Source organism: Sphaerodactylus townsendi, linkage group LG14 (genome assembly GCF_021028975.2).
Source record: "Sphaerodactylus townsendi isolate TG3544 linkage group LG14, MPM_Stown_v2.3, whole genome shotgun sequence".
Taxonomy (NCBI): domain Eukaryota; kingdom Metazoa; phylum Chordata; class Lepidosauria; order Squamata; family Sphaerodactylidae; genus Sphaerodactylus; species Sphaerodactylus townsendi.
The window spans coordinates 24,000,671-24,027,716 of NC_059438.1; the positions used below are offsets into that span (position 1 = coordinate 24,000,671).

A 27,046-nucleotide genomic window follows, 5' to 3' on the forward strand; every position below is an offset into this window, starting at 1 on the left:
TATTAATTTCAGGGCCGAAGGAGAGGGCTCCTGGGATAATCTGCTGGGATAATCAGGCTCTCTCTCTCTCCATCTCCCCCACCCCACCCCTGCCAAAGCCCTTAAGATGCCCACGCAGACATGGCCACAGATCCAGGTAGCCCAAAGGGCCAGCAGCCTGGAGCTCAGGCCGGACGCAACTGGACAGGTCACTTGCAGGCTGAAAGCAAACGGCCCCGTGCTCAGCTGGAGGGGGTTGTTGCCTCCCTGCTCAGCTGGAGGGGGTTGTTGCCTCCCTGCTCAGCTGGAGGGGGTTGTTGCCTCCCTGCTCAGCTGGAGGGCGTTGTTGCCTCCCTGCTCAGCTGGAGGGCGTTGTTGCCTCCCTGCTCAGCTTTAGGGCGTTGTTGCCTCCCTGCTCAGCTGGAGGGCGTTGTTGCCTCCCTGCTCAGCTGGAGGGCTGCTTGCTGCCTCCCCTGCTCAGCTGGAGGGGGGGGGTTGCTGCCTCCTGCTCAGCTGGGCTGCTGCCTCCTGCTCAGCTGGAGGGCTTAAGCGCTCCCGCTCAGCTGGGAGGTTGTTGCCTCCCTGCTCAGTTTGAGGGCGTTGTTGCCTCCCTGCTCAGCTAGAGGGGGTTGCTGCCTCCCTGCTCAGTTGGAGGCCGTTGTTGCCTCCCTGCTCATCTGGAGGGCTTAAGCTGCCTCCCCTGCTCATCTGGGAGGGCTTGTTGCTCTCCCTCTGCTCAGCTGGAGAGGGCTTGCTGCCTCCCCTGCTCAGCTTTAGGGCGTTGTTGCCTCCCTGCTCAGCTGGGAGGGGGCTGCTGCCTCCTGCTCAGCTGGGAGGGGGCTTCTGCTGCCTCCTGCTCAGATGGAGGGCTGCTGTTGCCTTCCCCTGCTCAGCTGGAGGGCTGCCATGCCTCCCCTGCTCAGCTGGAGGGATGTTGCCTCCCTGCTCAGCTGGGGTTGCTGCCTCCCCTGCCCAGCTGGAGGCTGCTGTTGCCTCCTGCTCAGCTGGAGGGCTTGGCTGCCTCCCCCCCCTGCTCAGCTGGAGGCTGTTGCTCTCCCCTGCTCAGCTGGAGGCATGCTTGCTGCCTCCCTGCCTGGGCTGGAGGGGGGGTTGCTGCCTCCCCTGCTCAGATGGAGGGCATGCTATTGCCTCCTGCTCAGCTGGAGGGGGTTGCTGCTCCCTCTGCTCAGATGGAGGGTTGCTGCCTCCCCCCCCCCTGCCTGGGGATGGGAGGGCTGTTGCCTCCCCCCTTCTGCTCAGCTGGAGGTTGCCTCCCTGCTCATCTGGAGGGCGGTGTTGCCTCCCTGCTCAGCTGGAGGGCGTTGTTGCCTCCCTGCTCAGCTGGAGGGGGTTGTTGCCTCCCTGCTCAGCTGGAGGGGGTTGTTGCCTCCCTGCTCAGCTGGAGGGGGTTGTTGCCTCCCTGCTCAGCTGGAGGGCGTTGTTGCCTCCCTGCTCAGCTGGAGGGCGTTGTTGCCTCCCTGCTCAGCTGGAGGGCGTTGTTGCCTCCCTGCTCAGCTGGAGGGCGTTGTTGCCTCCCTGCTCAGCTGGAGGGCGTTGTTGCCTCCCTGCTCAGCTGGAGGGGGTTGTTAGTGAAGCCCCGGCCCAGGATTCTTGGTGAACCTGCCCTAGAAAATGTCATTTGGTGTGACAGAACATGTTGGCAAGTCACGGCTGACTAACGGCAACCCCCTCAAGAGGTTTTCAAGGCAAGGATGGTTCAGAGGTGGTTTGCCGTCGCCCGCCTTTGTGTAGCAACCCTAGACTTCCTTGGTGGTCTCCCATCCAAGTGCTAACCTGGGTCAAGTCTGCTTAGCTTCCAAGATCAGGCTAGATTAGGCTATCCAGGGATATTGGGAGGGGGCACGAAACCAGCAGTCAGGACCCAGCAGTCGTGTTGGCTGGAGCTGACTCCCCTGACACGCAGACAACCTGCCAACTGTCTGTTTCCTCAAAGCATCTAACAATCAGACAGTGGTATACTGCTACTAGATACGGAGGGTCCATGTAGTCGTTACAACTGAAAACCACCAGTTGACTGAATCGCTCTGTACACTTGCTGTGGCCAGCCAAGAGGAGACAGTTGGCTATCTGAAGTAGCAAACTTTTCCCTTTCTCTATTTTTGTTTCATCTCCCCCCCACCCCCACCCCTTTCCTTTCTTTTTTATCTTTGCTGTGACTCCTGTCTCTGTAATCTCCCACTGCCTGAAGTTTCTGTGCAAACCTCAAGGTTTATTATTGGGCAGTGCAGGGCGGCGTGAGGCAGGACAGCCCGTTCTGACGGAGAGGGGCAGGGTTGGCTACGATCTTCCTGATTATCTGGTTGCATTTGTGTGTCTTGGTGTGTGTGCGTGTGCGTGTGTGTTGTTTCTTTCCCTCCACATTGGTATGTGTGGGTGGGAAAAATTATTCCAGCAATTTTCTTTTATCGCTTGGAGCAGAATTTTACATGAGATAGTCCTATTTGTTTTAGATCGCCCATGTTGGAAGGGAGCGGAGGGGGCAGGCGGTGGTGGGAACGTGCGGCCGCAATGGCCTTGATCCATGCAACATTCAGCATAACACCTGTTTTCCCCTGGCCTCAGCAGATCTCCTTCCCCCTCTGTACGTGGTCAGAGGAACTCTCGTCCTTCGCACTAGCTCTTGATATTCTGGAGCTAAATCACAGCATGGTGGAAAGATTCTTCACGTACAGATGAAATACTTGGGTTAAAGAGCTCAAGAAGGGGGTTTTGATGGGGGCAGAGGGGGGGGGGAGAAGGTGGGTCATGCCAGTGCCGATAAGAGACTAGCACAGAAGAGAAGAAAAGGCGGTGAAGAGTTCCTCCTTTTATGAGACACAATAACCCCCACCCTGGCGGCGGAGATAGGATCACGGTTCATTCCAGGCCTGAATGGGCCGCCCTTGCTGTCAGGATATGATCAGACCCTCCAAAGCCCACCCCCCCTTTTGTCCCTTCTCCTTGGAGCTGATGGTATCAGGGGCCGCCTGGCCAAGGTGCCGATTATGAGAAATTCTCTACAGGGTGCGTGGGGAGTGCGGGGCGGGGGGTGGAAATAAATAAATAAATGGATGCATGGCAGAGAGAAAAGGGAGGGCCCAGAGACATCAGCAGAGGTGGGATCCAGCAGGTTCTCACAGGTTCCCGAGATTAGGTTACTAATTATTTGTGTGTGCCGAGAGGGGGTTACTAATGGGTGATTTTGCCACGTGATTTTGGCCTTAGTTACGCCCCTCCTCTCAGCAGTAGCGCGCAGAACTGGAAGCAGTCTAGCGGGGAGGGTGCACCGCTGCAGCAGTGGCAAAGCTCTGCGCCTGCAAGGCATTCGCTTCAAGCCTGCCTAAGGATTCCATGCCATGCGGCTGCTGCCCTGCCACAGCTCCGCCCCGGAATGCCCCGCCCCTGGAATGCCTGCCCACGCCCCCATCGTGCCCCACCCAGCCCCATTGGCGCTACGCCACAGTTTGAATCCCACCACCATGGGAACCTGTTACTAAAATGTTTGGATCCCACCACTGGACATCAGGGCTTTTTGGGTGCCTGCGTTAGCAAGAGGATTGAGGAGCCCAAGTTGGGGGTCTTGATGCAGGCCTGGTGGTCCCTTCTGGCACAGGGCGGGTGTCGTGCGGCTCCCTCACGCCGCCCTCCAAGTGGGGTTTGCCAAATGAGCCGGAGAAGGTCCTTAACCCAGTCCATTCGACCGGCAGGTTTGCTTGGCAGGGCAAGAAGCCAACTTGCCAGATTCGGCACCTGCGGGGAACATGGGCTGCTAAAAAAGAGCACCTGTACCCGCCCCCCGCCCCCCAAGAATACTGGGACGGTCGTGCTCCCTCACAACCAGCTGCGGCTCTGGAGCAGATCAGCCCGCCCCGTCCCTTGGGGAGCCTTGCTGTGGCAGAGAATCCCCCAATGAGGTTGAAGCCCCTTGGTCATCCCCCTGGCTCCATCCTCCCCCCCACCAACACCCATGCGCTGCGTCAGATAGTAAGGTGTTGTCTGGGGGGCTCTGTCTTTGTACACGTGGAGTCTATGTAATTGGCCATGCTGGCAGGGGCTGATGGGAATTGTAGTCCATAACATCTGGAGTGCCAAAGGTTCGCCACCACTGTCCTGTCAAATGTTCCTATCAACTTCCATTGTTGTAGCAGACAGCTTTCTATCAAAGGTTCACCTGGGTGAATATTCCATCTAAACAAACTCCCTGCATGCTGATAACAGAGGAAGAGTTCTAGTCTTCCCTTCCCCCTCCCTGAGATGCTGATTTTCTGAGTTCTTGGGAAAGGCTCCAAAGGGGGAGTATCCAACCCTGTAGATCAAGGCAAGAGCTGTCCAGAGGTGGTTTACGATGGTCTACCTCTGCATAACAACCCTCAGTTCCCCATCCAAGTTCTAACCACGGACCAATCTTGTTTAGCTTCAGATATCAGATGAGATTAGGGCAGGTCAGGGCAGGTGAACAGAAATGTAGTAACCTTTGTGTAGCAACCATGATGATCTCTCAGGCCAGCTCTTAACCTCGGCCAGCTCTGCTTAGCTTTCAAGATCAAGCTAGTAGTGGCCGTCTAGGTCAGGTTATAATAATAATTAACTCCCAATTAATAATAATGTTTCAACTCTGAAAATTGGCAGCGGTTGATACACAGCGGGTTTAACTGTCATGGCTTCCCTCTAAAGAATCCTGGCAATTGTAATTTGGGGAAGAGGCTTACTTATGAAGAAGAGTTCAATTTATATCCCCCCTTTCTCTCCCGTAAGGAGACTCAAAGGGGCTTACAAAGGGGCTTACACACACAAACACACACACACACACACAACAAACACCCTGTGAGGTAGGTGGGGCTGAGAGACCTCCGAAGAACTGTGACTAGCCCAAGGTCACCTAGCTGGCATGTGTTGGAGTGCACAAGCTAATCTAGTTCACCAGATAAGCTTCCACAGCTCAAATGGCAGAGCGGGGAATCAAACCCGGGTTTCCAGATTAGAGTACACCTGCTCGTAACCACGACACCACGCTGGCTGTTATGAGTGAGTTATGTCAAAGGCCTGTAGCCCAGATCTCCCCGAGTTCCTGCTGCAGCTATGAAAAGTATTTTGGATGGGTTTTTCATTTATAATGTAGTCATGCCTGTCCCTACTTTAAATACTGATGAACTGGGTGTCAAGACGTGTTTTTTTCTGTTCCCTACACAGACTGATTCCAGGGGCTTCCAGTATGTGGAATCCGCTCTGCCGTAACGCAAACGGCATTGTATTAAAATGCTCAGTTGTCCGTACCCTGCAGAGGAGAGGGTGTGAGTCTCTCTGGCTGCATTAACAAGGCTGTTTGGCTTCTTTTCCCCTTTTCCAAAGTTTCCCCCCAAAAACTCCTGCCGTAGAGTTAGCGGTGGGTGCTGCACTCGGGGTGGGTAGACAAGGCCCCATTGCTGCAGCCGGCTTGGTAAGAGCTTCTCCATTAGTGGGGTCAGGGTTTGCTGCGATAAAGATTTGCTGTTGTTAACTGTGTCAAAAAATCAATAAATCCTCTGTGATGCTCGGCTGCGATAGGCAAGGAGAAATCCCCAATAGCCAGTTAAGAGGCGGGGGCCGGGCACACACTGGCTGCGAGGAAGCGGGAGGGGGACTTTGCATCAGAGGAGACCCCACCAAAACCGAGAAAGGTGCAAGGGACCCGGGGCGTTTGAGCCACCAGCTTGCCTTAGGCGATTGCTGTGCTGCTAGGATGCCATTTTGAAATGAATCGCAGCCGCTGGACGCGCACCAAAGGTGGCCCAGAGGATCGGATACCAGGAGGCGAAGGTGAGGGCCCGTGTGGCGACACGAGAAGACTGCTCTGCTTCGGTAGGGGTGGCTGTCGGGCGGGCTGGACTTTGCCGCGCCTTGTCTTGCTGATAACTCTTGCCAGACGCAGCTTGAGCAGAGAGGCGCCCCAGCCGTGAGGCCAAGAATGGTTGCGGTGCCCTGCTTGCGAGGTGGGGCAGGGCTTTCTCACCTGGCTGGGGTTCAAAGCACTTCTAGGTCTGCACCTGGGTCACTTTATCCAAGGTGTTCATCTTGGCTAAGACAGGCGAGGCAATCTGGGGAGATGACTCTGCCCGGAGAAACCGTAGCGTCCCGCGCGGCATCAGCGGCGTGTCACCTGTGGGCTACCGGTTCCCCAGCACCTAATAACCTTTCTGCTAATACGGGGCATGCTGTGGGCCTGGGGAAGGGTCTCTGCTGCTCTAATTGAAGACCCAACAGCTCCTTTGTTATTCCCAAGACTGCCCCTGATTACTTGAGCACCCGAGCTGGCAAAGCCGGGATAATCTTCTTAGCCCCTTTGGAGAGATTTCCTTTTGTGCGGGAAGGTGAAGAGTGAAGACGTTGCTTGTATGCAGCTTAAAACCTCTCCCAATCGCCCCCTCCATCTTATCAGCCTCGTGCTATCCTGCATCATTTCGCTAGTTGAGTTGTCAGGGTGTGTGTGTGTGTGTGAATATTGTGTTTGCCTCCTGTTTGCGGCTTGTTGGAGAAAAATAAGGTTTGTGAAAACAGCTTAAAACACAGGACTTGCTTTTGCAGAAACTGGACAGGCTCCACCCACTCTGGCAGCTGGCAGGCCGGACTTGTTTGTCCCCAGCCGGTGGTACTCAGAAGTATACTTTGCTCCCTTCGTGACTGAAAACGAGACCAACTCTTTGGGGGCGGCTGCATTGCTCTGCTATAGTGAAAAGCAGCTGAATTGGAATTCATGTGCAGGTTTGATACTGTCGGAAGCGATAGAATTGTGAGTTTCTTAGCAAAAACAACTGTTGCCACTCACAGGTTTACATTCTCTATTCTGATTCATTTTCCTCTTGCCCCAGCTCATCAGTTGTGGAAATTGTCTGCATTCATTCAGAGGGTATCTTGTTCTGTTTCAACTGGTTGTTTGTTTGTTGGGGTTCTGTCGTGTAGCCTTGTAACACGTCTCTTGGGAAGCGGTCCTTTCTTTGTGAGCATTCTCTGGTCCCGTCCCTTTACACACATGTGCAATTCTGTAAAGATTTTATTTATTTATTTTATTATTATTATTTTATTTGGCTTTTATCCCACCTCATTCCCACAGGGCTCAGGGTGGGCCACAACAGAATTTATAATACAATCATAAAACCTTTAAAATGCAAAAACTACCAATACAACCTTAAAACAATAAATAATGCCATACATGAAAATAATTATTAAAACAGAATGATCATAAATAATCCTTTTCCACATCCCCAGGCCAAGAAATCAGGGCTCTGCAACCTGCAGCTCTCCAGATGTTCATGGACTACAATTGCCATCAGCCCTGGCAGGTGCTGATGGGACTTGTAGTCCATGAACTTCTGGAGAGCCGCAGGTTGCAGATCCATTCTAACTTCACTCTGGCTGACTAGGTGGCTAGGCAGAAACGGTGGCCAGGTGGAAAAGGAGCTTGTTCGGTTTGCTGAGGTTGCTGAGACCAAGTTGGAATATTCCTGGAGCTTTGGAGCCCGGTTTGAAGGGAGGGTGACCTCCGCAGGGTATAACGCCTTGGGTCGGGAGATGCTGGGCCCTAACAACTAATTGTAAGAGTCTCCTTTTTGTCTGGACTCGAATTTCACTAAAGAAGTGCAATAAAAATCTTGTAAAATGTCAATTTCTCCATACCCTCCCGCCTCCTGTCGAGCTGTTCTGAATAGACACTCAGGTTGATCTGGCCTCCTGAGCACCCTTTGAGGCCCAATGGCTTGCCTCCCCACACTGGGCAGTTCCTCTCCCCACAGGGCTGTTCTCTCCTTTGGAGCGCCTCTCCTTCTCAGTAGGCACAACTAAAGCAGGAGTTCCACCTGCTGATAGGTTAAAAGAACTCCCCCCTTCCATGGATTGCAGCCAGCTTGCAATGAACACTTAGCTCTACCACATTTTATTTTATTATTTTGTATTTCAATTTATATCCTGCCCTGCCCTGTAGGGCTCTGAGTGGTGAACAACAAAACAATAAAAACAGCCATAACAATGATACAATAAAATCAACCCACAATAACAACAACAGATGGCGAAAACTCACCCCCTTCCATACCCACGGGAGGCCAAGATGGTAATAAGGGAATAATTTTGCGAGATTCCCGCAGAGTTGCAAATGAAATGTCCATCTGTGGAGGAAGGACAGGTGTTATGGGAATGTTTCTGGTTAAGCAGTGGCGTAGTGGCTAAGAGCAGGTGCACTCTGATCTGGAGGAACTGGGTTTGATTCCCAGCTCTACCGCTTGAGTTGTGAAGGCTTATCTGGGGAATTCAGATTAGCCTGTACACTCCCACACATGCCAGCTGGGTGACCTTGGGCTAGTCACAGCTTCTCGGAGCTCTCTCAGCCCCACCTACCTCACAGGGTGTTTGTTGTGAGGGGGGAAGGGCAAGGAGATTGTAAGCCCCTTTGAGTCTCCTGCAGGAGAGAGGGATATAAATCCAAACTCCTCCTCGCCGGCTGCCGCTGCCGTCTTCTTCTTCTTCTTCTTCTTCTTCTTCTTCTTCTTCTTCTTCTTCTTCTTCTTCTTCTTCTTCTTCTTCTTCTTCTATTGCAATATTTTTCATATCACTCTGTATTGTGCTTTATGGATTGACCTGAGCAGAAACTTTTCTGATCCAAGGAAAATAGTACCTTACATTTAAAAAAATAAAGGGCGGGGGGTGATAATGGCTGCTACCCAGGATGACTAAATGGAACCTCCATGTGTAGAAGTAGTATACCTCTGAATGTCCCTGCTGGTGGGCCTTCCTGGGGTAGCTGCTTAGCCAGCATGGAGTACTAGGTGTGAGTACTAGGTGTGAGACTGTTCTTCTCCTGTGTAAAGAGAACAGCAAAGGACAGTGTGTGATCACAACTCAACAACGTTGTTTGCAGAAGTTTATTTACTTACTTCTTCAAAACATTATGTGAGGAGCTGAACACATAAAGGTGCCTTATTCTGAACCAGTCCCTTGGTCCATGAAGGGCAGTATTGCCTACTCAAACCGGCAGCCGTTCTCCAGGGCTTCAGGCCAAGATCTTCCACGACACCTGCCACCTGTTCCTTTCACCTGGAGATGCTGCCACCCCAAGACCTCCTTCTGCGTGCAAAGTTGGGCGAGGGCCCCTCCCCACTGGTGCCTTTCTCCCCATTTCAGACTTCCCACGGCGGCAAACCCTTTGAACATTCAAACAATGTTTAAATATATATATATATGACTAAATAAAGCACAAACGCTTCAACGCACAAACAGGCAGAAGGGCAGACATTTATAGAAAACAGGCAGGCAACAGGTTGAAGGCCAACAAAGAAAAATCACTCACACACAAACAGATCGCCAGACTATGGAACTCATGGCCACTAGATGTTGCAAATGTCTAGATAAGCTGAGGTGGCCACAGAAGCGTCTCCCTGGGCAGGAACGGTTGATGCCGTTGCGCATGTAAGAATGTTCCAACCAGCATCTTACTGGCCTTGCTTGGAAAACGAAGTCGCTGAGTGGAACAGACTTTGTGCCGCTTTAGGATTTCCTGGCCCCACCCATGGCGATTGGGATCCCTGTTTCTTCCGCAGTATCTGAGCAGAACCCCCGGGAACAGAAGCTTTTCAGATGCGGCCCCTTCCCTATTTTCTCTTCCCCCCCACCCCCAATTCATTTTGTAACTTTATTATCGCAAGCGTACAGGCTGATACCAGCCCAATTTGGTTAATGATCCCAGAGATAAGAATTATTCCGATAACTTCCAGGCCAGCTGGCTTGCAGGAGCCAATCGGATCCGGCTTTGCCAGGAAACTGATGGATAGATAAGATAAGGGGGGAATTGTATTAACCTGCAGGGTGGTGAAACCGAGAGCCGGCACCACCGATCCCAAGATTAGGAGCGGCGAGGAGCGCGTGCGCGTAGTGCGCGCGAGAGAGAGGGAGAGAAATGGACTTTGTGCCTTGTGATAATCTGCAAGATTGTGCTGCCCATTAGCTAGGCTGGGCCCGGCACTTATTAATGCGCGCTTCATAGGTTCTTGTTTTCTTTCTGGCAGTTTGGATGGGGTCCAGAGAAATGCAGGGGGTGCCGTTTTGTGTGATCCTCGGAGCGTGGCCCCTGCTGGGCCTCCTTTTTCTGTCGAGGAGTTCTCTGTGTGATGATTCCTGGTCTGCACGGAGAGCGGGAGAAAGTGCAAGAAGTCTGGGGTGGGAAACTGCCCTCTGCCATTGTGCGTACACAGCAGGTGGGGGTGCCGTTCTGAGTGCTCCATACAAAAGAGGGAAAAAATTCCCTGAAAGCAAACAAAGAAAATTGCTTATCAAAGAAAAAATAATTCTGTCTACTGCTGTTTGGCCGTGACCTGGACAGCCTCTGCTACCCGGATCTCAGCAGACCTTGGAAGCTGAGCACAGTTGACCCTGGTTGCGTGGGAGACCACTAAGGAAGGCCCTGGTTGCTATGCAGGGGAAGGCAATGGCAAACCACCTCTGCTAATCTCTTCAGAGCCAGCGTGGTGTAGTCGTTAAGATCCTGGAGGAACCGGGTTTGATTCCCCGCTCGGCCACTTGAGCTGTGGAGGCTTATCTGGTGAATCAGATCAGCTTGTACACTCAGCACACGCCAGCTGGGTGACCTTGGGCTAGTCACAGTTCTTTGGAGCTCTCTCAGCCCCACCCACCTCACAGGGTGTTCGTTGTGAGGAGGGAAGGGAAAGGAGATTGTCAGCCCCTTTGAGTCTCCTTACAGGAGAGAAAGGGGGAATATGAATCTGAAGATCCTCTGAAGATGCCAGCCAGAGGTGCAGACAAAACGTCAGGAGAAAATGCTACTGGAATGCGGCCGTACAACCCGGAAACCCCACAACTCTCTAGTGATTCTGACTGTGAAAGCCTATGACAATATATTAAGAACATAAGAACTAGCCAGCTGGATCAGACCAGAGTCCATCTAGTCCAGCACTCTGCTACTCGCAGTGGCCCACCAGGCGCCTTTGGGAGCTCATGTGCAGGAGGTGAAAGCAATGGCCTTCTGCTGCTGCTGCTGCTCCTGAGCACCTGGTCTGCTAAGGCATTTGCAGTCTCAGATCAAGGAGGATCAATATTGACAAAGACCATGTTCAAACTGCTACACCTCTAACATTTGGAGCGATAGATGCAATGCTCTTTCGTTCTTTTATCACTTCCCCATGGTGCTACCACTGTCTGTGATGCACAATAATATAAGCCAAAGTTGGGTCACTACCCTGAAAAAGTTTCTTCTGAAATAGGGGGAAAGAGAAGGGTCCTGGGGGGTGAATGCAAGGTGTGGGGGGGGGGGGGAGGGGGGCCTCCTTCAGCTTCTTGGAGAGAAAGGCTCAGGAGGCCAAATGGAAACTCAATGGAAATTAGGACTTGAACAGAAGGGGCAAAAGGCGTTTGGGGAAAGAATCCTGGGCACACGGAGCCTCAGGGCTGACGGCCAAGCGAGACCTCACAAGAGACCAGGGCGGGGTTGTGATGTACGGAATCTAGCACATATTTGCATATGATTGACTCATTCACAAGAACATTTTTTAAAAAAACGCTACCCTTTCCTACCACGCCAAAACTGTGCAGACAGATTTGCACAACAGCACAACTCAGATGAGGCAGAGAAATATCTCTAGATTTCAGACAGGGAGCTTTTGTGTTACCCTCTTGAGATAAAACATGGCACTGTCTTGTGGCATTTTGGGGGCTTAACTGATTTATTGTGGTTTGGGCTTTCCTGAACCACAGCCTACTGTGTCAGGTGCATGAACGTGCTCTGTGTGTGTGTGTGTGTGTGTGTCTTCATGTATGTGGTGGGAAAGGAAAACGAATTGTAAAGCATGAAGCCAAAAGGCTTTGAAATACAAGAGGTCAAAACATATGCACAGTTCAAAGCCAGGCAAGACAATAAAATAATCAATAAAATTCTGGCTATTGCAAAATTTGCAGCAGGCAACATCAATAAAACAGCAAAATGGAGAAGATTTTCCCCCTGATGGGTAAAGAAAGACAGGGAGGTTCCAAGGTGGAGCTCCTTTGTCACGAAATTCCACTGGCAGGGTTTGTTGCCGAACTGCTGACCAAACGCCTGTCCGAAAATGGGATGCGCTAGCATCATCCAGCCTTCATTCTCATTGATTTGAGCACCCTGTTTGCAAGGAGAAAAGCCTTTTTCTCATCAAGCCGTGGAAGCTGTGGTTTCAGTTTTGAACCGTCCTGGCTGTGGGCTGCAAGAAGCCAGCCTAGTTTAATGGCAGGTGGTTCCTGCTTCTTTGACATTTGGGTGACAAATGTCTTTCTTTGGCACAGGGAGGTGGCCTCGATTCCTGGACTTCTTGGCTGGCCAGGAGGGGCCTGAATGCTGCAGTGACTTGCTACTGGACAGCTTTGTTTTCCTGACTCTTGATCCACTTGACTTTTAATGAGGGGCATAATTCCTCTCCTGCCCTTTTTTTTTTATTTTAATTTGCAAAATCCGGCAGGACCGAAAGGAGGGAGGCGGCCTGCTTGTCTTGCCCTAATTTTGTCCCCTTGCGTCTGGAACGGTTGCCTCCTTTATCAGTGGCTGTGTGTTTTCTCTGGTGGGGATTGATACACAGAAGATGGAGTGCTCTGACATGGAAAGTGTCAGGCAAAAGGCTGTTATCTCGGAGGCATGGTCTCCTGACCAAAACGCAACTGATTAGCCGGCACGAAGCCGGAGGAAACCTGGCAGTTGTTGGGCATAAAATCCGCTTGTTTGCCAAGCTGGCCCGGAGTTGTTGTTTAACCCTAAGTTGGCCGCTTTCCTCTCAAGGTTCCTGAAGAATAGGGAACTCTTTGTTGTCAGCGCTGGAGAGCAGGAAGCGGGGCTTGCACGTGAGCGTTTGCAAGGCTGAAGGCAGGCTGGATGGTTTGGCTTTCCAAGAGCTGGAGGTGGTTTGCAAGAGAGATTTGCAAGTCAGGCTGTGGGCATCTGTTTCACTCTTGCAGGACTTCTTTGGCCAGAGTAGTCAAAAGAAATGGTGTGTACCCCCCACGGAAAGTGAAGCTCTTCTGGACCTGGTTTCTGATTCTCTTAGCTCAGTGATGGCGAACCTTTTTGAGACCGAGTGCCCAGATTGCAACCCAAACCCCACTTATTTATTGCAAAGTGCCAACCCGGCAATTTAACCTCAATACTGAGGGTTTGGTTTAGAAAAAACCGGTTGGCTCCCTCTTCCTCTGCCCCACCCGCTCGAGCAGGGGCCAGCCTGCTCTAGTCTCCAGCAAGTCCCTTGTGCACTGCTCTGTGCCTCTCTAGCATCTCTGCCTCCTCTGCGCCCCCCCCCCCCCCCGGCAGCAGCCTCCTGGAGCACAGGCACCAGCCCCACCAGCCGAGTCCTCCCTGCTCACCGCAGTGCGCGCACGTCGTACTCAGTGGCCCAGACCAGTGGCCCAGACAAGCCTAGATGTGTGTGCATGTGTGTGTGGGTGATTCCCCCCCCCCCACATGACGAACTCTGTGTGTGCGTGCCCACAGAGAGGGCTCCGAGTGCCACCTCTGGCACCCGTGCCAAAGGTTCGCCACCACTGTCTTAGCTGTTGTGGCCGCCTCTGGGCCAAGATAGCCCTTCCGCGAGTTGGCTCCTTGTTTCTCAAGTTGCGGCAAACTCTGCATTTGAGAAGTGGTGCTAAGAGCACCTTTGCCGATGGGATGCAATTCTTAGTTTCAAGATACAAAGTGGAACAGGAGCATCAGTCAACCAATTCTTGGCAGCAGGTTTTACGCATGAAATCCAGACCTTGGGCAGAAAACGATTTAAGCATAATTTCATAAAAAGCGCCAACGTCTTTCTCTTTCTGTGGAATTTGCCCATACATCTCAGCCTCTTGATGGCATACGCTCTAAACTCTGGGGAACCATTCTGTTGAGATTGTGAATCCATCTGGGCTTGAGGTTTGCTTAAGCCAGGAGTCTGCAACCAATTGGCCATGCTGGCAGGGGCTGATGGGAATTGTAGTCCATGAACATCTGGAGAGCCGCAGGTTGCAGACCCCCGGCTTAAGCCAATCTGAAATCATTAAATGAAATCATGTTTAACCCATGGAAAGGAACAATAGATTGTGTTCCCTATCCAGTTGTCTGAAGTCTTTAAAGATTCGCTTCGAGAAAGCAATTAAGTGGTGTACAACAGAATTACAATGGATTGTGAGTGGAACTTTCAACAACTTGGGTGGAGGAAGGGATTTCCTATCGTATAGGTGGAAGACAGCATAATGTACTTCCAACAGGAAGACGGAATTTGAGCCAGTGCTCCCCAAGGCTTAGTTGTGGCATCAGATTTGAATACTAAAAGTGCCTCCTGAGCATGCACAGAGTATTTATTGAAACATATTCTGCTTTCCTTGCTGTTCATTAATAGTTAAAAACTTCCATTGATCTTCTAGGCACAGAGTAGCCCCAGGTGTGAACATAGGGTTTCTCTGGCTACCAGGCCAAAGAGCTTCCAGGCATACTTGCTGACTCAGCTAGTATTCCTAAAATAAATAGCTTTCTTGCATCTCTTCCTGGTTTGAAATTTGAATTACACCAGCTAGGTTTTTTTGGCTGGTTTCTGAGCTTCCGATTGTACTCCTCTTCTTAGAACCATAGAACGAGAGAGTTGGAGGAGATCCGAAGGGCCATCAAGTCCAACCCCTGCCATGCAGGAACACACAATCAAAGTACCCTTGGCAGATGGCCACCCAGTCTCTTAAAAAACCTCCAAAGAAGGAGACTCCACCACACTCCGAGGCAGCAGTGTGTTCCATGGTCGAACAGCCCTGACCCTCAGGAAGTCCTTCCAAATGTTTAGGTGGAATCTCTTTTCCTGCAACTTGAACCCATTACTCCTCGTCCTGGTCTCTGGAGCAGCCAAAAACAAGCTTGCTCCATCTTCAGTATGGCCAAAAAAACAAAGAAAACCCCCACACCAACCAAAACCCTCCCAGATCCTCAAAGACACACACAGGCCCTCAAAACCGACACGGGTAGAGATACGGCTTTAAGGCTAACCATGGCTTCTCTCATCTCCAAAATCACAAGGGATCCTTATTTTCATTATTTCATTGGACTTTGCTCTGGTTTTCGGGGGGGGGGGGGAATTAAGGAAGCGCCTTTTGAGAAGGAGATGCCTATGAGTCAGACCTTCTGTCCTTCAGAGTCCTTCACGCCAATTGCCCGGTGGGGGGATTAGAGGCACTGGAAGCCCCGTTTCTCCTTCTCACCTTCAAGAGCGAGTAATCCCCAGATTGAGTTCCTCAAAGCCCTGGACTCCAGAGGGGCTGGCTTGGCCTCTATTCTGGACAAAGGCCGGCTTTCCTCTCCCTCTCCCTTCATCCAGACACCTGTTCTGGCAGCAAAACTGAGGGTGGGCCCTTCCAGAAGTGTCCTCTCCCCCCCACCCCCCAAATATCGTTTGCTCAAATGAGTTTACAAGACAACTGTCCAAAAGGATCTTTTTAAAGGTGGGGATCCAGAGTAGACCAAATGGGAGAAGTGTTGCCATTTCAAGCACTTGTTTCCCACAGAGTCAGTTGGCCCTGGACTCCAGCAAGCCACCTTCCTGGACCTCCGCCTGCCCCCAGACAGGCCTCCCTCTTTGGAGGGGGTGGGGGAGAGAGAATTGCCGGGCCTGCCCCCTTCTCAGGGGCATCTCTGCTTCCAGCTGCGTTCTGAGGGGTTCAGGGCCCCTCCACTTAGCCTCCCGTTGGTCTATTGCTTAGCTGCCATCTTATCTGCCTGCGGAGAGATGAAGGTGCAGCTAAAACATTTTAGGGCGAGTCTTCCTAACCGATTTGCATGTTATCTGGCCCATTAAAGCCTCTCTTATCAGCCCATCAGGGCCATTAAGGCCGGAAGCCGCCTCCATCGAGGTCCTAATGAAGCAAAAGAGAGTCTCCCTTTGGATGGAGGCATGCCAGCAAGCTTTGATCTCTTTTCCTGCCCGGTGGGGCTGGTCAGGGTAGCGGAGGGGGGTGGGGGCTGGAGATGGAATGGAGATGGTGTCTACATAGGGTAACCCCCAGAATTTGGGGGAAGGTTTGTTTGAGGACTCCTAGCACAGCAAAGAGTGTTGTTATTGCTGTGAGTGTGGCATATTCAAGAGACGAACTTCTGGTGCTGAAGAATCCAACTGTTTGCATTACCCAGAAGCCTAAACGTTTCGGAAGGGTGGGGCATTGGTTCGTATTTTTATCCCGCCCTTCTAAAGTGCTCAAGGCAGCAGACATGGGCTTCCTGTCCTCTATTTCGACCTCACAATAACCTTGTGGAGTAGACAGTTCCAGAAGGTAGCCATGTTGGTCTGAAGTAGAGCAACTAGATTCAAGTCCAGTAGCACTTTCAGGACCCACACGATTTAGGGCAGCTGTGCCATAGGTTCGCCACCACTGATTTAGGGGGTATGAGCTTTCAAGAGTCAAAACTCCGTTTTCTTTCCCACTTGTATCTGATGAAGGGAGTTTAAATCTTGAAAACATGTGCTTCAAAAATCTTAGCGGTCTTTAAGGCGCCGCTGGACTTGAATCTGACTTGCGCAGTCGGTTTGGCTCAGTGGAAATTAATTTGGCCAAGGTCACCTAATGAGCATCAATGATCAGAATTTGAACCCAGGTCCTGGCCCCGTACTGCTGCAGCTAATTTAGTGACTAATCAAAACAGCTGCCCTTGGTCTTGCCTCATCTGACTTTGCATCTCAGTCATTGTCGCCTTATGAGAGCACACATAAACAGCGGACCATTATTAGGGGAACCAGTTTTGTCCCGCCCCCCGTCCCCCCCACTCCTACATTCGTGCTGGGTGACCTTGGGCTAGTCACAGTTCTTGGGAACTCTTTCAGCCCCACCAACCTCGCAAAGGTGTCTGTTGTGGAGAGAGGAAGGGAAGGAGTTTGTAAGCCGCATTGAAATTCCTCACTGTTGAGAAAGGCAGGATATAAATCTAAACTCCTTTTCACTGCTTTCCTTTCCCCAACCTTTCATTTCTTTCCTCACCTTCTTTTTGACAGGTGAACTGGAGCTGACAGCATCTGAGGACAAGAGCAAAGTCTTTGCCCGGCAGAACGTACCTGAGGGCTTGTCCTGGGGTCCCTACCAGGGGAACATCCACACCGAACCAGCGCCTTCTCCCGGGCACGGTGAGACGGTAAGAGCCCTTCCAGCAACGCGGTCTGTCTGCGCATGCTCACAGCCGGCTGTCCTTACTTTTCCTTATAAAGTTTTTCATTAGTTTCCCCCAGCTAAAATGCTAGAAAGCAAACAAACCCCAACCACAAACCAGTAAAACAAAGCACAGAGGTTAAAAAGAGGCTGAACTGAATAACAACAAAAAGGGAATGAAACATAAATAAGGAAAATGTAATGACATTCCATTACTCATGAATCAGTGTACATATAGCCCCAGAATCAGCATTATGCAAAACATGTTCTTTACAAGTAATAAAGTCTTAGCCAAAAGTTTTCTGTGCTGAGCCGAAGGCCCTGAGACTTCAATTATTCTTATTCATAAATGAAACAGATTAGGACATTTTAAAATAATCTGCATAACTGGTTTTGAATGCTGGCTTTGGTTAACAGGGAGGGGGAGCTAATTAAAAAAATTGGTCCCCTGCCTACACAGAGCATTGGCTACCGGTTGAATTCCGAATCATTTTCAAGGTGCTGGTGTTAACCTTTAAGGCCTTACGTGGCCTGGGGCCTCCGTACCTGCGGGACCGTCTTGCCCCATATGTCCCTAATCGGCCTCTCTGTTCAGCAGAGGCCAACTTACTGGTGACCCCTGGCCCCTCAATGATGTGACTGGCCTCCACTCGGACCAGAGCTTTTACAGCTCTGGCCCCTGCCTGGTGGAACGCTCTCCCTCCAGCTGTGCGGGCCCTGCGGGATCTTAATGAGTTCCGCAGGGCCTGCAAGACCGAGCTGTTCCACCGGGCCTTCAGAGAGGCCGGTCGCTGATGGCCCCCCGCCATAACATCGGTGGAACCTGCCGCCCCCTCCTCCCCTCTTTTAGGGGACTTTTAGGGGATCTGATAGTAGGGCGCCATCTATTATGTTTGGTATCTGGAAGCTGCATTTTAATAGGGTTGGTTTTAATGTGTATAGAGCCATAATTACTTATTTAACTGTGGTACCATTGATTTTATTTTGTGCTCTATTGTGTACCTTGTTGTTCACCGCCCTGAGCCCTCCGGGGGAGGGCGGTATACAAGTATAATAAATAAATTAAATAAAAAAATAAAAAAAACCATAGATGAAAGTTTCACGTCACCTCTTAACCTTCTCTGCACCGAACTAAACATCCCCAGCTCCCTAAGTCACTCCTCATAGGTAATGGATGCCAGACCTTGACCATTTTGGTTGCCCTCCTCTGGAGGACCCATTCCAGATTGCCAATATCCTTCTTGAATTGTGGTGCCCAGAACTGTACCCAATATTCCAGGTGAGGTCTAACCAATGCAGAATAGAAAGGTACAATTGCATCCCTCGATGTAATTTTCTCTATGAGGTTTCTTCTGCCCATGCTCGGCCATTTCCTAGCAGAAAAGCCAAAGGATAACTAACTCAAGATATGGGACAGTAGAAAGGTGTGTGGTGTTTTGTTTTGGGGTTTTTTTGGTCAGTTTTTTAAGCAGAGGGGAGAATGTCTCTTATTGTGCACAAGGTTCCTGTCTTAACTTCCACAGAAATATTGCAAAATCTCTCCAAAGAAATGCTTAGAATCGTAGAAGAATAGGTGCATCCTAAAGATGTTACAGGTGTGACTTCTACATAAATGCATAGCTCAGCAACACCACGGAATGTAAGGAAATGCTCAGTTCACCCAGACTCCTTTAAGAGGCGCTGGAGAGGAGCAGAAAATCAGGAAGCAAGCAGGGCTTTTGTGGCTACATCTTGTGCAGTATCTCTCGTTGGTTCGGTCCAAACCTGGCCCAAGTGTGTATGAGGGGATCCCTACTCCCAGACCCTGGCCTCCAGATGCACCATCTGTCTGTTGTTCTGATGCCGTCCCCCACCTCTGCCCGGGATCCTGTCTCCTTAAGAGAAAGAGGGTGCAATAAAGCCAGGAGGAAGGTCTGGCGGGAACCCATCCAGAACTTGATGGTGCTTGCGAGAAATAATGGGACAGAAAGTCTCGGCCTCTCCTCTCCCTCTCTCTTTTTCTGGTCCTCTCTGCCGGAGCCTCCCCATTTATCTTTTGCCGAATTAAATCCTTGATTAACCCTTATCTTGCCAGTTTGGCGGCTATCTCTCCTGTGGCGCCGTATGTCCAGACAACCGGTACAGGATGATTGATTTCTTAAAGATATGCTGTTGCTTTTTTCTGATACTTCATTTATTGTCTAAATATTTTTGCTCCCATTTCAGCGGCTTCCCTTATCAAGCTGTGCTGATGATTCCCAGCCCTGCCTCGCTCTCTCCTCCCCCCCCCCTTCCTTTTGCCACTTGCTTCCCTTCACTGTCTCTGCCCAGAAGAAAGAATCGCCGCTCTCCATCACAAAAAATAACTGTTGGTCTTTCTGGCTCGGAGACAGGGGAAGGGGGGGGGGGCGGATCTCTAGGAGGGCAGGTTTCCCAGCTGTATCTTTTCTTTGGTGTCTGGGCCAAAACAAGAAATCTAGTTTGGGGTGCCTTTTGGGGGTTGGAGAAGATTGTTTGGCTCAGAGGCATCACCATTTAAGGCTACAGCAGACCCCAAACCAAGTGACTTGGGTTTGGGAAATTAGTAGGGTTGGTATCAGTTAAATAGAGGTATTGTAAGTAGAGATTTTGTAGGATATATGATGTTGGAGAGTTTGTTGGTATGAATGTGGTTCATGTATGAATGGATAACTGCTTGTTATTATTAATTTTCTACGCTATTAAAGGATATATTTTTTTGCACTTTGTAGTATCGAGGTTTGCTGAACGGGGTGCAATGTATTTTCCTCTGTTTGGGTCTTTCACTGCCGCTCGCACTGTTGTTATTTTGAAATTAGTAGGGCTGCCAGCTCCAAGTTGGGAAATCCCTAGAGATTTGGCGTAGAACCTGAGGAAGGGTCTCTGCAGGGCACCCTCCACAGAGCCCACCCTCCAAAGCACCCATTTTCTCCAGGGGAAACTGATCTCTGTTGCCTGGAGATCAGTTGTAATTCCAAGAGATCTCCAGGAGCCACCTGGAGGCTGGCAAGCCTAGGACTCAAACTGAGATTTAACCCTTCCCCCACTGGGCTCTGACCAAAAGAGGGGCACACAGAAGCGGGGGGGGGGGGCAGGCAGGCTAGCTAGAAGACCCCTGAACCTCAGTGACCTTGGAACAGGCCAATGAGCCCTTCCTGGCTGCTATAAATGCATCCAAGTCATTCTTGCTCGCTAGTCTGAACAGCCCCCCATCTCTTTAACCTCAGGGGAAGCCTGTGGGCTTGGCCATGCAGGAAGACGGGGCTGGACGCTCCTACCTTGGTCCTGGGGGCGAGCGGGAGGTGGGGGGGGGGGCTTGCTGGGAGCTGAGCTGGCTCAGACTCACCGGCTTTGACTCCTGATCATATTGCTGGGACAGCAGGAAGCCGCAAGCCCCCTTCCCTCTTCTCTGCTCAGCCAAATTGGTCATGCAAATAAAAACATGCCCGCTTTGGACAGGAGGTTGCCCTCCCCCCCCCTCCTGGATTAGGGCAGCCCCCACCCCCTCCAGCTCTCCGCAGGACCAGCCCTGGACTGATTTTGCAAAGAGGGGAGAATTGTGGTGTTTTTTCCCCTTTCTGCAGGGAGGCCGAATCCTCCCAAAGGTTACTGATTAACCGGCGTGGCTGGCGGTTCCCTTCCCCTCCTGGCGAGGGGTCTGGGCTGCCCCAGATAAAGCGTCCCAAGCGGATGTTGCTCAGATAGAGTTTCCGATGGTTATCTGGGCCTCTGCAGATCCGAGACAGTGACCTCTTTGTTCGGGGAAAACAAGGAGGGTTTCTCAGAGGCACCTCGCGGCCCGTCCTGCCTACCCGCGGAGGGGCTGGCATGGAAGCCGCCCGGAAAGGAAGCCACACCTCGGTTGCCAATGTTTGTCTGTCATGGCCCTTTTATCCCCCACACACTAGCATTGTGGGGAAGAAATAAAGGGAGACTGTTGTAGGACCAGACTGGTGTCGTTGTGGGATGGCAGGGAGGGCGAGTTTGCTGATTGGCTCCAGAGTCCAATGAAGGGGCAGGGCGAGCAATGCAGCAAAATGGGCCACCAGACTTGGTTGCCTTTCCCGGTCTTTTGTGAGTCCCAGGTGTGAGCTAGGCAGCTTCTGCAGGCTCCCTTGTGGAAACCTGTATGCAAAATACTTGTGTACGGGAGAGAGCTCTCCAGAGGATATTCATGTTACGGATGTTGTATTGTGCCAGCTGTGCCCATTGCCTGCAGGGGGTGGAAATGCCAAGACACCCCTCCTCTGGGCGCAAGGTAGTCTCAAGAATGTGCTAGATGATGTACAGAGAAATACCCAAGAGACGCCCTCTTTGGCCAGGGAGCATGCAGGGGGTTTGAAAACAGTGCACCCAGGCTGTTTGAAAATGCTGGGGGGAAGAATTAGGACTAATAAAAGGAAACACTTCTTCATGCAACGTGTGATTGGTGTTTGGAATATGCTGCCACAGGAGGTGGTGATGGCCACTAACCTGGATAGCTTTAAAAAGGGGCTTGGACAGATTTATGGAGGAGAAGTCGATCTATGGCTACCAATCTTGATCCTCCTTGATCTGAGATTGCAAATGCCTTAGCAGACCAGGTGCTCGGGAGCAGCAGCAGCAGCAGAAGGCCATTGCTTTCACATCCTGCATGTGAGCTCCCAAAGGCACCTGGTGGGCCATTGCGAGTAGCAGAATGCTGGACTAGATGGACTCTGGTCTGATCCAGCAGGCTAGTTCTTATGTTCTTATGTCTTGAGGACAGCTCGGTGCAAGTGTGTTAGCACGTCTGCGTGTGTGTACATGTTGTAATGCACCACTGCAAAGAAGGGTAACAGGCATCTAAAGTCCACAGCCTGAGAACTTTGCCATTTACCTTGAAAACAAAAGAAGGCCTGACACAAAGGAGTGAATTTGCCCAGCAGAGACCCGCCTAACCAATTCCGTGGGGTCCGGAGGAGATAAAAAAACAGGCTCCAGGCACAGACTCCTGCGGGCCCGGCCAGGCTGACTGACCTGAACATATTTCCAGAGCTGTGTGGTCCTCCTCATGAGTAGCAAAAGTGGAATAAATGATGCCTATAAGTCAGCATGCGAGTGTTTATCCCTGCTTTGCATAATTCATTCAACTTTGCCTGTGCCAGGCTGCAGTAGTTTGTTGTTGAATGTTCAAGGATGGCATTCTTGGGGGAAAGGGCAGATGTGGGCAGGGGGCATCCCAATGGGAAGGGTCACGGTGGGGCAAGCAATGGCCGCGTAAGGAGCGGGGTGGGGAGGCGCATCTTTCCCTCCCCTGGGCAGCCCCCCCTCGGTCCTCTCTGTGTGGGCTGGAAGGGTTCCCCCCGGGGGCCAAGGTGGGCAGCTGCCAGGCAAAGAGCTGAAGCAGCAGGTTGGTGAAGGGCCCCCCCCCCCAATAACCTCCCATGCCTAGAAGACAGACTTGTCTCTGCAGAGAGCTCTGTCTGTCTGTCTGTCTCTTCCATACATGCATGCACATAGTCAAGAATTAGGGCTGCTACCTTTCTTGCAGTGTCAGCAGTGTGTGTGTGTGTGTGTGTGTGCGTGCGTGCGAGAGAGAGAGAGGGGGGGGGAAGTGTGGCACATGTGTGTGTGTTTTTATCAAGCCGTGAGCACTCTGCTCCTTCAAGTGATAAGCCCTAAACCGACCAAGACTGTCAGTCTGAGTTGGAGGGTTTAGAAATATTGGGACGAATAATTAGATTTCATATCGTTACCGCTGCAGCCATCGAAGGATCAGGCAGATTAATTTCCCCCCCCCCCTTCCTCTCTTTCCCTCCTCTGCTCATTAATATTCATTAGCGGCACATGAAGGCAGAGAAGAGCCAAGGCCGAGAGCCAGTGAAGTTGGGGGGGGGAGCAGAGTGGGGAGGCTGAGGCGGCCCTCGGGTGGAGGCATCGGGTGCCTTCCGCACACTCCCTGCGGTCGCCCCCATCTGAGAGGATTTCCCCACCGTTGCATTTCCCACTTGAGCACCTTGTGTCTTGTCCGGGTCTTGGCACCCTCCTTTTTTTACAGCACGGGTCTACAGCAGGATAAATTCCGCTTCCCCCGAAGTTCTCCTCCCCTTCAACAACCTAGGGGCCATTTTTAGCCAGTCTTAATGCAGACAGGAGGCTGCCAGAGGAGTATAGCCCTGTGCCATCCTGCACTGTTTGAAGAGGACCAGATCCCTCTGGGTCACTCTGAAAGGCTCTTGGGGTTTTGGCAAGTTGCGTGTAATGGTGGAGAGGGTGGAGGGTGCTGGGCCAGAATCCCCTTTGCAGCAGTGGCGTAGGAGGTTAAGAGCTCGTGTATCTAATCTGGAGGAACCGGGTTTGATTCCCCGCTCTGCCGCCTGAGCTGTGGAGGCTTCTCTGGGGAATTCAGATTAGCCTGTACACTCCCACACACGCCAGCTGGGTGACCTTGGGCTAGTCACAGCTTCTCGGAGCTCTCTCAGCCCCACCTACCTCACAGGGTGTTTGTTGTGAGGGGGGAAGGGCAAGGAGATTGTAAGCCCCTTTGAGTCTCCTGCAGGAGAGAAAGGGGGGATATAAATCCAAACTCTTCTTCTCCTCCTCCTCCTCCTCCTCCTCCTCCTCCTTCTTCTTCTTCTTTGTTGCCCTCCGTGGTGGGCTGCCCGAAAAGTTATGTTGCCCTAACAGCCTCTCCTTCCACAATCCCTTTTTGAAACCTGTAGACCAGACAGTGGGGCTCTGGGGACCGGTGGCTTCTAGCTGCTAACCCTTAATCTCTTCCTTGGTTCCCTCCAGTCTGGGAGGCAGACCCCCCCCCCCCCCGAAGCCTTCACCCCATTCCCTTCTTTTGCCCTTCCGTTTGGGAAGAGGGAAATGTTTCCTGTTGGATCCGTCCCAGACACGGGGCTCTGCCATTCAGGTCTCTCCTGCCTGACGCCCACCCTTACTTCCGTGTCATCACGGGAGGGAGAAGCACCTACGTGGTGGGCAGGCAGCCCCCTTTGTGGCCCAGGATGCCAAGGCTCGCTCCGCAAGGTCCACGCAGGCAGGCATCCTCTTCCTGTCTCCCCTGAACATCTGTGGCTGCGTCAGCAGCGTGAGGTCTGGACGCCTGCCTCGGGGACGTTGGCGCTTCCTATTGCCTTGCGAAAGTGGTGCAAAGCTGTCCCGTCTCTCCTCCCCCCCCCCATCTCTTTTCCTCTTTGCCTTCAACTGAGGTTAGGGGTGAAGCGGCAGTTTCCTTTGCAGCCTGCTCCGGTGGCCCCAGGTTAAGGAGAGGAGGAAATAACAAACTTGTTGTGCCTGTAGTCACGTTCGGAGGGGTGCTGGCAGGCCTCAGGGCTGGCCGCGGGGTCAGCTTCCACACGGGAGGGGGGGGGGGCCCTGGCTGGCTCCATTTGCTCTCTGCTGTGGTCAGTGGGATGTTTTCTGCTCTCTTGGTCCTCTCTTGGAGCAGCAGTGGCGTAGGCGGTTAAGAGCTCACGTATCTAATCTGGAGGAACCGGGTTTGATTCCCCGCTCTGCCGCCTGAGCTGTGGAGGCTTATCTGGGGAATTCGGATTAGCCTGTGCACTCCCACACACGCCAGCTGGGTGACCTTGGGCTAGTCACAGCTTCTTGGAGCTCTCTCAGCCCCACCCACCTCACAGGGTGTTTGTTGTGAGGGGGGAAGGGCAAGGAGATTGTAAGCCCCTTTGAGTCTCCTGCAGGAGAGAAAGGGGGGATATAAATCCAAACTCTCTCTCTCTCGCTCTCTCTCTCTCTCTTCCCTCCCCGCCCCAGTTTGGACTTAGGAGTCTTTTGTTCAGAGGTGGCTGTTCCATACAGATTATGGCTGGAGATGATCCAGCTGTTAGAGTCCTCCCAGATGGATCCAACTAGTGGTCCGTCTGATCCAGCATCCTGCTTCACTTAGCAGCCACCCCGTTGCCCCGGAGGGCCAGCCAAAGACCTTCACCAATGTTTCCTCCCTACGCTGCTGTTCAGAGATCACCTGCCTCTGGATTCCCATCAACTATCCTGACTGTCCTCCATGTGTCTGATGCCCTTTGGCAGCCCCTGACCGTGAAATTCCAAAATGCCATGCCATGTTCAGTAAAGAAGGACTTTGTCAACCCTGAACAACATAGAAGGTGGAATGTTGCGGGGTTTCCGGGCTGTATGGCCGTGTTCCAGTAGCATTTTATCCTGACGTATCACCTGCCAGCTAGATGCCAGCCACAGGTGCAGCCGAAACGTCAGGAGAAAATACTACTGGAACACGGCCATACAGCCCGGAAACCCCACAACACCCGAGTGATTCCTGCCACGATAGCCTTCGACAATACGACATAGAAGGTGTTCAGCATCCTCTTTGAAGCCTGCAGGTGGCCACGCAGGCCACAGAGGGGATGGGAGTACTTCACCTGGGAGCAACAAAAGACCTTGATCAGGTCACGGCTTTTCAGGTCCACATTAAATGGACTCTGTTTCTGTTGGCAGCCGAACCCACCCGTGACCTTGGTGTTAGAAGATGAGAGTTGCTGGATCTCGAAGCTGCCGTTGGTTTCCGGAGAAGGAGAGGCCAACGTGGTGATCTATAAAAAGGGTTGGTATTTACATAGTGGCCTCTTTCCTGGGGTGCTTGGGGGGTGGAGAGAAGTAAGGTAGGAGGTATTATTCAGTGGTGGGATCCAAAAATTTTAGTAACAGGTTCCCATGGTGGTGGGATTCAAACTGTGGCATAGTGCCAATGGGGCTGGGCTGGGCACGACGGGGGCGGGGGCAGGCATTTTGGAGGCAGGGCATTCCTGGGCGGGGCTGTGGCAAGGACGCAGCCGCTGCGCCGGTCCTTGGGCAAGAAACGAATGCATACAGGCGCAGGCTGCCACGCACGCCGGTGCACCTCCTGCTAGACTGCTTCAAGTTCTGCACGCTACTGCTGAGAGGAGGGGCGTAACTAAGGCAAAAATCACGTGGCAAAATCACCCATTAGTAACCCCCTCTCGGCACACACAAATAATTAGTAACCTACTCTCGGGAACCTGTGAGGACCTGCTGGATCCCACCTCTGGTATTATTCTGTTCTGTAGGATCTTGGGAAAGGGCTTCAAGATACCCTGGATTTCTCCATCCCTTTCTGCCCCCTTTGTGCAGACAGAAATTCCCTCCTATTCCCCTCTGGATAAGTCTGTCTTGGGTTTGTGTAATGCCTAAATTTGGGGCTTTTTGATTTCAGTGGCCAGAAGCTGCTCAACTTGTTTCTACAAACGGGTAGAGCCTTTCTTATTTGGAATATCTTGCCTAAAATCCCAACCATAAATTCTCATCCAGATGCAGTCAATAAAAACAACAGGATACATTTTCACGGGCACTGGGCAGGTTTGGGAGAAGGGCTTTAATATGCAAAACCTTGTCTAGCAGTCTGGGTGAAAAGAAATGTTTTCGCCTGCTGCTTAAATGCCAGTAAGACGGGGGGCTGGATGAATGTCACGGGGGGAGTCGTTCAATAACCAGGAAACACCACCAAGCAAGCCTGTCCTGTAGTCACAGCCAGGAGCAGCAGTGGCGTAGGAGGGTAAGAGCTCATGTATCTAATCTGGAGGAACCGGGTTTGATTCCCAGCTCTTCCGCCTGAGCTGTGGAGGCTTCTCTGGGGAATTCAGATTAGCCTAGTGCACTCCTACACACGCCAGCTGGGTGACCTTGGGCTAGTCACAGCTTCTCGGAGCTCTCTCAGCCCCACCCACCTCACAGGGTGTTTGTTGTGAGGGGGGAAGGGCAAGGAGATTGTCAGCCCCTTTGAGTCTCCTACAGGAGAGAAAGGGGGGATATAAATCCAAACTCTTCTTCTTCTGCCTGGTATTTGCTGTCCGGGGCACTGTTATCAGAGCTCACAGAGGAAGGCAGAGAAGACCAAGAGAAGTCGGTCCTTCAGGTAACCTAATCCCAAACTGTGAGCATTTTAAAGGTGAGCAGAAGCTCTTGG

The 27,046-nt window shown here is 51.8% G+C and overlaps 1 protein-coding gene across 1 annotated transcript in view; it reads left to right on the forward strand.

Moving 5' to 3' along the window:
• Positions 1-27,046, forward strand: part of ZFPM1 (zinc finger protein, FOG family member 1) — a 111,976-nt gene that overhangs the window by 74,842 nt on the left and 10,088 nt on the right. The window contains 2 exon segments of the mRNA XM_048516262.1: positions 16,971-17,107; positions 25,561-25,666. Coding sequence (XP_048372219.1) covers positions 16,971-17,107; positions 25,561-25,666 — 243 coding nt within the window.